The sequence below is a fragment of the Eubalaena glacialis genome, chromosome 12 (assembly GCF_028564815.1).
Source record: "Eubalaena glacialis isolate mEubGla1 chromosome 12, mEubGla1.1.hap2.+ XY, whole genome shotgun sequence".
NCBI classification, from domain to species: domain Eukaryota; kingdom Metazoa; phylum Chordata; class Mammalia; order Artiodactyla; family Balaenidae; genus Eubalaena; species Eubalaena glacialis.
The window spans coordinates 49,238,730-49,251,005 of record NC_083727.1 but is presented as its reverse complement, the minus strand read 5'-3'; the positions used below and the strand labels follow the sequence as shown (position 1 = coordinate 49,251,005).

At 35.7% G+C, this 12,276-nt stretch overlaps 1 protein-coding gene across 1 annotated transcript in view; it reads right to left on the bottom strand.

The window, feature by feature from the left end:
- The window catches only part of REV3L (REV3 like, DNA directed polymerase zeta catalytic subunit), a 196,111-nt gene that overhangs the window by 79,631 nt on the left and 104,204 nt on the right, over nucleotides 1-12,276 (bottom strand). The window contains exons 12-13 of the mRNA XM_061207643.1: nucleotides 7,869-8,011; nucleotides 3,070-7,228 (exon numbers count right to left, since the gene is read on the bottom strand). Coding sequence (XP_061063626.1) covers nucleotides 3,070-7,228; nucleotides 7,869-8,011 — 4,302 coding nt within the window. The remainder of the gene's footprint in view (nucleotides 1-3,069; nucleotides 7,229-7,868; nucleotides 8,012-12,276) is intronic.

Here is a 12,276-nt window from a genome sequence, read left to right as displayed (position 1 = left end):
CAGGTATATGACTACTAAATTAATTTCCTTTGGAAGGTATCATCAATACTGGGGAAAGAAGGTATTTTTTTTTGTCTGAAGTGTCCAATGAAGTCTTCTTTTCTTCAAGGAGACGGTACAAACTCATCAGATTCCTTTCCTCTACTGATCTTAAATAATTTTCCACTGTCACCACATAAGGATAAAAACAATGGAAGAGTTTATCATCTGAGACTATATCCCCGGATTTTATCTATAGCCTCTTTCTACATTCTCTACTATCTGTACATAGTAGTTCAGCAAAGCCGGTCAGTTCAAACAAATCTTCGTACCCTACCAAATTCCCTTAAATATTACAAAAAATTACATACAGTTGAGGTAAACTACCATAATTCTTTCTTCCTTTTACATGACAAGGTTTAATACTAACATAAGAACTTAGGAGTTGGCAGAGCCCACATAATTTAAGTGCTACTAATGTATGTGTATGTGAAGAATCACTAATTAAAAGGTAACCTGGTTTAGTTTCCAACAGTTATTATAAATATTAAGCTAAACCTCTCTCCTTCGCTAACATATCCATTGGTACTATTTCTGCCTTCTGCAGCGACATAAAATAACTCTACTTTTTCTTCTTCATGGTATCTCTTTCATGGATATGAAGATAGTTCTTAGTTTCTTCAGTTACTTCTCATAGGGCATGATTTCCCAAATGACCTGGTCATTCTCTAGATAAAACTCAATGAACTGAATTCTTGTTTTCTGATTGAAGCTGAAGTAGCAGCACCAGAGTTACCACATTTCCTTTTCCCCTTTACATGGAAAGATTTGGGCCCCTACTATTTAACTCCATAATCAGGATCTAACACCTTCCCAACACCCACCTTGCAGCTTTATGAAAAATTAGAAGCAGGATTATTGCTATTGAAGGAAATGAGTACACATGTCATGTGACTATATCCAACTCTAATATTAATAATACAGAGATCATAATGAAGTAAAAAATAGCAAAAATTGCTGAGGTGTGGTAAGTTCAGCTTTCTTGAATACTGTCAGCAGCATGCTAATTGCTACAGCTCATGTTGTAATTAATATATATGAAGAGCCTTAAATTTTTCAGTAATCCTACTTCGAGAGCTGTAAGTAAAAATTCCAAAATAGAAGAAATGCTTTATGAAGAAGATACTAATCACATAATTATGTATAGTAGCAAAACAGAGAACAACCTTTCTGTCCAGTAATAATCACATGATAGAATATTATGCAGCCATTAAAATGATGCTTCAACAGACTCAAATTTAGAAAATATTTACATTATAATGGTAAGTGAATCAATTTCAATGCAATATTGTGACTACAGTAAGAACATTTCATAAAACAAAATAAAAGCTATACTTTAAAAAAGTAAAACACATTAAAATATTAATAGTGGTTGTTACTAGGTAGAGAAATGGTGTAATTTTTACTTCTTTTATACTTCCTAAATTTTCTACAGTGAATACACAGTTTTTAATTTAAAAAAATTGTTTTTCAAATATCATGACTATCATCCTTTTATTTCAGCTGCAGAACAAGTGTCAAAGTTGGACAACAACTAACAGCAACACAGAGTAAATGACTAGCACATGATAAATTAACTGGGAATTAAAAAGATGTGTAAGGCTGAGGAAGAAAATATAGATCAATGAAAAAATATACCATAATCACTACTGGTAAAGTCAAAGCCTCCAAAATAATGGAAACTAATGTCTAAGGATTATACATTCATATATTCTGGCAGTGAAATAAAAAGAAAGAGTTCCATTCATGTTAAAAGGCCACATGTGGGTACTGGGCAAAACAGAACAGCAAAACTGTGTTTTAGGAAGTGCGGGGGTAAGGTAGGGGGAGGGATTTTCTGCCCTTTACTTCAAGTCCTTAGAGGAGGGAACTTCTTCTACTCTATATTTCTGATGACTTTTTCTCACCCCTTTCTTAAATGGACTCCTGCAGAAATTATTGCCAATCTTCGGGTAAAAAGCCCAGCACTCACTGTCTCTTTCACTAGGGTCAGGAGCATGGTGGTGCTCAAGGTCAGTGCATACATGCAGGGTGGCCTCTTGCCTTAGTTGGCACTTCATATCTCTTTCCATCATTTAGACTAAGCAGGGTCTGCCTCAGCAGTCCTAGCCATTCTTCTCTGCTTCTGACTGGATATCTGAAATGAACTGCCTCTCTGCAACTGATTAGGAAAAGGGATGAAAGACACAGGGGCAGGACCAAAAGCCATCACTTAAACTTCCTGGATTAAGCCATGTTCCCCAACTTAGCTCTTATCAGATATGTTCTATCTTCATGAAGCACGCAGGACAGGATGCCTACTTAACTACTGGTTTACAAATAGGCCAGTGCTGTGATTCCTTCAGATTTTGCTACTGGCCGTGTGTGTGTGTGTGTGTGCACATCTGTCTCTCTGTTTACCACTTCTCTGAAAAGATTCTTGAAAGAAAGAAGAGATAAGGGGAACCAAAATCCATATTGCACCCCTAATAACTATACAAACTAACAATAGTAACAATATGATCGAAGATGTTGGCAACATGAAAAGAGAGTGGTATGTAATAGAAACAACTTAAAATAATCTTCATTTAGAGATATATCATGAGTATTTAAAACATATGTATGCTTATTTTCAAACACTTTTAAAAAATGAAGTTTTTAAAATTATGAAAGTTTACCATTTTAGAAATAAATACCATCTTTAAAATGATAATTATAATACTTTTATAAGTATTATGTATTAAGTATTATGACATCCTTCTTAATTTGGCATCATGTCACAGTGAGCCTCTAATCCTTAATGTTGATGCAGTGCAAAATAATAGTTGATCCAAGACCAACACTGATCAACTTAAATAAATTTCTCTAGGTGCAACCGTCCAGCTAGTTTGTGGATTTTCTTAATATGTCCATAATTATAAACTGTTTTCACAATGATATACTTACAAATACAGTATCACAGCCAAAAAAAGTAGTAGTCAGGTACCAAATGTTGTTACATACATTATAATTATTCAGAGTGACCCAAGGGGAAAAAATAATTCTGATTACCTGGGCTTTTCTGGTACATCAGAAGGATTACTGCAAAATGGTTCCTGATAAATAGTTTCTGAAAGGTCATGATCCAACAAAGTTGCCATAATTTCTTCCCTACTTGGTGGGGACATAAGTGGTTTCAGAATGTGAGCAGTTCGAGGGGTGAAACTGCCATTTTTAGATTGTGAGGGAGAGCTGGTAGACCTTGGTGAACTATCAGGAGTTGGTGTCAACATATCATTGTTTCTTGAAACATACAATTCTAAATCTTCAGAGGCTGCATCTACAAGTTCACCGTCAGGGGAGGATAGTATTGTAGTAAAAGAGGTATTGACTGCATCAAGAGACTGTCCCATTTCTTTTCTGGTATGACTTTGAATCCAGTCTGAATTGCCTGGCTGTGAGAGGCTAAGAAACACTTCTTTGCTTACTGAACTCCTATTCAATCTAGATTTTTCATTTAGACAGTCCTCTGACTGCTGGACACAGAAAGACTCCATTATTGAATTAGGCCGAGTTGTTAGAGGATGAAAGGTATTTTTCCATTGATTGTGGCGATGATTCTCATTGCTATCTATGGATGATTTCTCAAATAATTCAGGACTTAGAGTACCAGATCTAATCCATGAGGTTGAATCTGAGGCATGATGTTTGTCTTCATCACACTTCTGGTTATCATGACTTAAAAATTCAGTTTTTTCTACAGTTTGTCCTGGGAAAAGATCCTGAACTGCATCACTTAGGAACTTTTGAGGCAAATTCTGATCAGCTGGGACAAACTGACTTCCAGAATAAAAGCTACAAAATCCCGTTTGACCTATTGTATTAATATCAAAATTATAATTATGTTCAGGAGACAAGCTATCTTCAAGTGAATAACAACTTTCAAATCCTGGATCTGAAAAAAAGATGGGACTATCATCCGATAGGGAGTTATCCAACTGGCCAGAGGTTGGTAAATTTAGAGAGTCTACTTTAAGAAGTCTGGGAATTTTTTCTTTAGGTTTTGTACTTCTGGGAGTTCGAGGTTTTCTTGGAGATGTTACTGATCGTGTTCGTTTAATTGATTTGTTATGCTCAAGGGAACGAGAGATAGTTTTGTTTGGTTGCTGTTTATTAGGTAATGGGTCTTGCATACTATTTGCATTCTGTGCTTTCTGCTGTCTTTTCTGTAACAATTCTTTTAGAACTGCCAGTCCAGACTGTCCTTCACCAAACGTTGAAGGTGTTGACACATTTCGATTTCTACACTGAGAAAGTGCTTTGGTTTGTGAAATTGCTTCTGACAATGACCTTCGCTCTACCCTTTCAGGTTTAAAATTTGACATATCTAAAATAAAGTCCCTTTGTTTTTGCTCCCATGTTATTTGTTTGATTGGGCTTCTCAAGGAAGTTACAAAGCAACTATTAGGCATCTGACTTTCCTCTGAAGCTGCTTTTCCTGGAGAACAAATTTCACTGTGCTTTGACTGTTCTGCCATGCACACAATCTGCTGCTGACTGTCTTTGCAATGCAAAAAATTAGGGGCATACGTCTGGTCTGGCTTTGATTCTACAGAATTACGATATTCATTCAACTTTCCAAGAGACGACAAATAGTTTTTTTGTACATTTGCATTCTCTTCTATCTTTGGAGACATGATACCAGAAGACATCTGTGTATTCTGTGCTACCTGAGACAAATGGTTTGAAAGGTCAAATATATTTTTTTGAATCAAGGCTGATTCTTTTAGAGTAAACATAGCATTTTGATTATGAGACCGCTGAACATTAATTTTTGAGATTCCAGGTCCCAAAGAACTACAAACAACTGATGAATGCAAATCATCTTGTGGACTGGGGAATGCTTGCAAATCTACAGGCTTCTTGCTTTCTAGGAAAGAAGAAAAGCAGCCAGATAAATTCTGTTGTGCATGAATTCCAGTGGGGAGAGGAGCAGAAAGGGGATGATCTATAGCAGAGCCCACTAGTGACACATCTTTCTGTTTAAAAAGTAGTTGAGAGCCTCCAGAACTATTTGAGGTCTCAGACACATTCTGATGTTTCAGCACAAACTTAACTTCAGCACCAGCTTGAGATTTTAGTTTTTCATCTTTTAGTGTTATGTGCTTTCTTGGTATAGTTTTCTCATTTGCTTTTTGTTTCTGTTTTGCTCTTGGTTTCTTTTTTCCATCATCTACTAGTTTATTTGTCTGATTTCGTTTGTTCCTTTTCTTAGTAACTACAGAGGGATTAACAAGCTTTGTTTTTGATTTCTTAACCTGTGTTCTTGCTCGACCATTTTTTCCTATACGGGAATTAACAGTCTTATTATATGCATTAGGACCCTTAAAAAGCATTGCTTCTTTATTGGTAGCAGCCATAATTTCTTCAGCTCTTGGATCTGTGGGAGACCAGCAGCGAGGTGGAGAAGAGTTTATGGGACTTGTGCTTCTCTCAGAAAGAAAACCTAGTTTAGACATAACATCACTATAATTTAAGTCACAGTCTTCGGTTTCAGCATTATAAGATGGTGAGGGAGGAGAAAGAATAGCATGTGACCGTTTTTTCCTGAAAGACAAAGTTCTTTTAATATTTTCACTATTTGTCCTTTGTTGCTTACCAGTTTTTTTCTTAGCAGACTTATGTTTTGATTTTCTTCTGTGGCTTTTCTTTGGTGTTAGTGGATAAATAGGATATTTGGTTGCAGGGGAGTCAGGAACTTTTGGCCAAAAATCCTTCAAAGGTGCAAGCTTTTTATACAGTTCCATTTTTTCCTCTGTTAATATTACTTGTTTTTCTTTAGAGTCTATTTTTCCTAGCTTTACAAGCATATTTTTCCTCCCTCTAAATCTATTAATGATAATATACTTTATGATGACAGGGGGCAGCTTTTTAGACATTTTTCTGCGTTTTCGAGATTTGAGAGTTCCATCTAAACTTTCACCAATTTCCATGGGATGAGGTAGGCTAATTTTTGAGTTGTGTGTTATAAAACTTGACTCACTATCTTCATTCTCATAATTTACCTTGCGTTTGGCTCTAAGTGTGTATTTATTTCCATACAATCCAAAGGACTGCTCAGTTTCTAAGGCTCCTTCTCCAAAGTGACAGTCTACAAAACTGTCTGTAGATGTTTTATTTTCAAAAGCTCCACGGGTGGCCTTAATTAAATCACTGGCCAATACGTTATCCTTCTCAGAATTACAAGGATTATTTTGTATACAATTATCTTTTGAGGATCCAGTCTCGGTAGTTCCGGCAGAATTCTCTCGATGACCTACAAGCTTCTTTTTATTCATTTTTAACCGGGACTGTTTATTGCCAGGATGTAGTTTATATGTGACAGGAGAGAGTTTTTGTGGCCTGCTGAGACAATTAGAAAGAACAACACTGGGAAAAAACATATAATGTGCTGCTTGCTGGCTGAGGCTTGGTTTTTCTGTTTTATGTTCTTGAAATTCTTCATATCTAATTTTAAGTTTATTTAGTCCACTTTCATCAGCAATGCTATCAAGAGAATGCACCATAGTTCTATTCTCCCCTGAGCATGATAGCAATTCACAATTTTCAGTTAATGATGAAGGGAATAAACTATTCAGAGCTGTGCTGTTTCCTTTTTCATTTCCTTCAGAGGATAATTTACTTTTTGAATAATTTAAGTCAGAAAAGTTGAAAGAATTTTTGCCCAATGTATTTTCGTTAGTGTGACGGTTCATATGTATAAAAGGGGCATCCTTATCAATTTTTCTAATGTTTGTATACTTTCTACTTGGTACTTGTCTTGTAACAGATGGAATATCTTCTTCATAATCAAAAATACTACTTTCACAGGAAGATACTGGGAGGACATCTTTCTTACTACTCTCTTTATGAGAGTTTTCTGAATGGACAGTACTGCTTAAAGACCCAGGGTATTTCATAGAGTAAGTGCTTTCATTTGTAAAAGAAGCAACTGAATGATCTAGACTTTTCTCTAGGTTGTTTGGCTGTGAAAGGTCTTCAATTAAATCTTCCTTGTTCAAAACATGGGAAGAAAGGGCACTTGTGTGTTTACACTGAAAGGTAATCTTAGCGGAAGATGGGGGTTCTAATGTAGCAGCATCTCTGTGAAAGATGGAAGGTTTTACTGATAGCTTGCTTGTTGCAATCACAGAAGAGTGGGTTCTTGAATTTTCATTGTTCAGTGGATTGTCTGAAATGGGGGAAAAAAGAATTTACTTCACTTCCACTCTTAATTTTTAAAATATTTTCCCATACCATGATACTATCACCATGAAAGAAATTATATGAAATTAAATTCGTATGTTTAAAACAGTTATCTCAACAAAAAGGTCATTCCTATCATTAGGATAATACCACAATCTAAATAATCAAGAGTCAGTTACATTTGATTAGTAGTCATTATTTTAAACACATATTTCTTTGATCAGAAATAGATGATATCAATATTCATGCCTTTTGGGAGAATAAGGGGAAAAATGCTGTCACCTTCAAAATTTTCCATAAAATAACATGTCTTTGCATTATCACTTCAAATAAGCTGAGCATATTTCTTATAGTTTCCTATGCTACTTAAATGTTATGATGATAAACTGATTAAAGTTTATAAAGCTCTAAGTCAGTGATTAATAAATGCTATACTCTTAGAAATGAGAAAAAATCATATATCTACATTCTCTCAAAATAAATCATCCTGCAGAAGGACAAAATCTAACAGTATTGTCATAGCCTCACTTAGCCAACTATGTAGAGAGTGTGATTATATTTTTCAAAATCAAATATATTTTCTGCCCCTAAATAATGAAATACTCACAGTAGAGTACTTTACTTACCACTATTTTCATCTGCAGTTCCATCTAACTGAGGTATAGAAAGATTGGCTAGAAGCAAACTGTTATTACTCCATTCCATTTCTTCTTCTGAAGACGAATCATCTTCTTCTGTTGAGCTTCTATGGGTATTTCTGCACAGTGATCTAGAGAATATTAAGATTCACCAGTGAGTATGAGCATTAGAAAAAAGCATGTCAGACTCAATTTGCCTAATTTGATCCTATAATAGTAAAACTGAATAATCAGGATCTGAAAATTATAACTTTAAAAAGAAAGGCAGATTTACTTTGCTTTGGTATCATGCCCTATGTAAATGGATTATAGACTTTATAATCCATTTCATGTGAGCTAGAAGACACCATCATTCTTGTATTCATAGCTCCACAATATCCTGGATTACCATATCTAATTATGTTCTTCCTTATATTCTCCCCCTCAGCTTATCATTAGATATACACATAACAGCTTGGGTGAGAACCCGGTAATTTCTAAAAAGGTGGGATCCTAGCATATTTTAAGAAGTCTCCATAAATACACAATCACTACATTATTAATTGGAAAAAATAAACAAAAAGATAGGCAAGGGGGTATTCAGGTCCGGGCTGAAAGAGAAAATAAAAGGGATCAGAAACAGGAAAGGAAGCAGTACAGGTGTTGAGTCAATCCCAGCAGTGGCTATAAAGTAGGGTTGCTGAGGAATGCAGATGGACTGTGAAACCCAGATGGATACTCTCCTTAAGTTTCATCTCATATTGATTTAAATTTTTCACTAGATCCTAGCTTGATACTTTCCCTTCTATCTGGATGGGCAAACTTATTTTCTATCCATACCTTAATTTTTTCTTTCACTTGTCTTGAAAATTTGAAAATATCGCTTTATTATACATGGAACAGTTTTTCCATTAAGCCTTCCCCAAATCACAATTTGTCCTAAAATCACTCTTAAGAGATGAAAGAGTTATTAGAGGTCATCTAGTCTAGCTTTCTACCCAATGCGAAAATCTTATTTTTAACAGACCCTACAATCTCCACTTTCATATTCTCAGTACAAAGGGCTTGCTGTCTCACAGGGTAATCTTTTCTGTTATTAATGGCTCTAATTGTTAGTAATTTTCTTCCTATATTACACAAAAATCTTTCATTCCTGCCTTTGTCCTGTGTAGCCATATGTAGCAGGTCTATGCCATGTTCCACATGATAACCTTTAAAATATTTGAAGGCATTATCATTTGTTCCATAATTCCTCTTTAATTAGACCAAACATTATCTATTCTTTCTACTGTTCTTTAAAAGTGACAGCGTTAACAAATCCTTCTAGTTTTCTTCCTCTTCTTTCCCTTTCCTTTCCTTTTTCAGTATTCTTAAAATATGGTACTCAGGAGGAATATAATATTCAATATACAAGTATCAATAGAATTAAATGACTCCTTTTCTAGACAATATACTTCTATTATTCAATCTCTCTTTAACATACATTTATAAAATGTTCAGGATTGTTTTTTCAAGGTTAACTTGGGGGTGGTTTTCACAGAATTGGTCCAGTCAATGAACACGCAAGCATTAATTAATCATGGGATAAACCAGGCCTATTATTTTAAACATGTTGGCACCACTGGGAACAAGGAGATGGTGATTTTATAAGAATGTTACATATTTGAATGTGTATCTACTTAATATGGGCATGAAAGTATAAATAGCTAAACCAGGTATAATCTAAGAAACTGTAGAAGAAATGCTAATAATAGGTTGAAGGTAAAAATCAAATGGACAATATCAAAATAAAACAATGAAAGATGAAGAAAAAGAAAAACAGATGGAAGGAAAATGCCACATGATCAAATAAAAATATCAGTCAACAAATTTAGCTAAAATATCAAAGAAGCAATCCTATTTATTACAGCAAGATTTAAATACATCAAATAAATACTATAATTATTTTACTAATAAAATCCAAAATCTGTCAGAATAATAAATGTTACCCCAGGTACAGCTGGTAGACAATAATTAAATTCCCTATTTTGGCAACCATACAACACTACAGATTTATTGTGCTCTTAATAAAGTAAAATTTATGACCTTCCCACAGAAATTGTTAAGCCCAGAATGAATCGTAGGTCTATCTAGTCTCTATTTGTGAAGCTGACTGATTAAACATAAAACCTATGACTCTACACTTTATTAGGCATCATCTTTTTAGTTTCAAGATATTTTTGAATCTATATTTTGTCATTCAATGAATTACCAATCTCCAATGTTTCTGACAATCTGAATTCAATCTAGCATGAAACTTGGCACACAGCAGCATTTAAGTGGTTTTTGAATGCAAAATCATGCAAGTTCTCTGTGAACCCACCTAATCAGTCACTATTACCATGTATACTCCTTATCCACAAGGATGCTATGTAAGACTTTGTTAAATACCTGGCTGAAATTAAGACTCAATATGATTATTACATTTCTCTAAGTAACCATATTTAAAATGGATATAAAGGCAGTAGAGCACGACTTGCACTCATGATATTCTCTGCTTCTCTAAGTGCCCACAAAGTGTTTATTTAATAATTGTAAGTATCACCCCTATTATAGGGGAGCAGAACTAGAAGCAAGCAGACCAGTTAAAAAGTGATTTCATAGTATTCCAGATAAATAATAATGAAGGCTTAAACTACATAGGCTTAACAACAAATAGAGGTGTAAAGGAGAGCAAATTAAATATGACACTGAAGTTACAAACTTCCAGAAGTTGAAGGCAAAGTGGTGTCATTACAGAAATAAGAACCAGAGACACAAGAACAAAGCCATTTTATACCACTGCCTATTATCATTTAGGATTGCTTATGCTCCAAAAGATGTTGATGTGGTTGAGGCATTTCTGAACAGGATATTTCATTAAAAGATTTATAAAGTTTATACAAAAAAAAATTGACAAAAAAATTTATAGAATAGCTACAAGAAATTGTATGTCTTTCACCCCCCCCTTTTTTTAACAGATTAGGAAATATCAGCAAAAGGCATTTTTATGACACTGTTGAGGGTCAAATCTATCAGGAAATAGAACATTGATTCTGTCTGGCTCAGGTAAAATTAGGTCTTCAAAGGTCAAGGAGCTGAGTCTTTGACCGATTTAACACTGTGACAGCAAAGGGAACCGAGTATGTGAAACTAGGAAGGAAGTATGAAATAATATTTCACAGGTTTGGAATTTCCTACTCACAGAATAAAAATGGAATTCTTTGTAGGAGCATACTGTGAAAATATAGAAGAGAGGGTTCTGATATATACTCAGATAACAGGAGATGGTATCAGAAATTTTATTTTTTTATATTAGATAATGTTGAGAAACTAGAGCTACATTACATATATACTTATAATACTATATATGTATATATGTAATACATATGTGTGTAAATATGATATATAGGTTAATCTCATTCATCTTTCAAAAACAGACTTTAGAAGTTTTAGTACTGCCTACACAAGTTTGAAGTAGAGGCACACTCAGTGTTTTAAGCTCAGAGGCCCAACTTTTTCCACACACAGAGCATACAGCTCAGGGGCAGACTCAAACCAATCAACCTCACAAGAAACTGATTTAGAAAAACACACTGCCAAGGAGAGTGGCCAAGATGGCAGAGCAGAAGGACACTAAGCTCACCTCCTCTCACGAGCATACAAAAATCACAACTAACTGCAGAACAATCGTTGATGAAAAAGACAGGAAGCCACCAGAAAAGATTTTCTACAACCAAAGACATAAAGAAGGAACCACAGTGAGTTGGGTATGAGGGGCAGACTTGCAGTATAATCAAATCCCATACCCCTTGGGTGGGGGACCCACAAACTGGAGAATAATTATATTAGAGTGAGAGGTTTGAGCACCATGTCAGCTCCCCCAGCCCAGAGGTCTGGCATTGGAAACAGGAGCCACCAGAGCATTTGGTTTTGAAGGCCAGCAGGGCTTGATTGCAGAAACTCCGCAGGATTGGGGGAAATAGAGACTTCAGTCTTAAACAGTGCACGCAAAATCTCACACACACTGGGACCAAGAGCAAAAACAGTAATTTGATAGGAGCCTGGGCCAGACCTACCTGCTGGTCTGGGAGGGTCTCCTGGGGAAGCAGGGGGTGGCTGTGGCTCACCCTGGGGACACAGGCACTGGTGGAAGACATATTGGGGAGCATTCATCTGTGTGAACTCTCCTGGAGGTTGACATCTTGGCACCAAGACCTAGGCCCACCCAATAGCCTTTAGGTTCCAGTGCTGGGACGCCTCAGGCCGAACAACAAACTGGGTGGGGACATAGCCCCATCCATCAGCAGACAGGCTGCATAAGGACTTCCTGAGCCCACAGCCACCTCTAGACGAGCCGCCAAACACAGCCCTGCCCACCAGAGGGTCAAGACCCAGC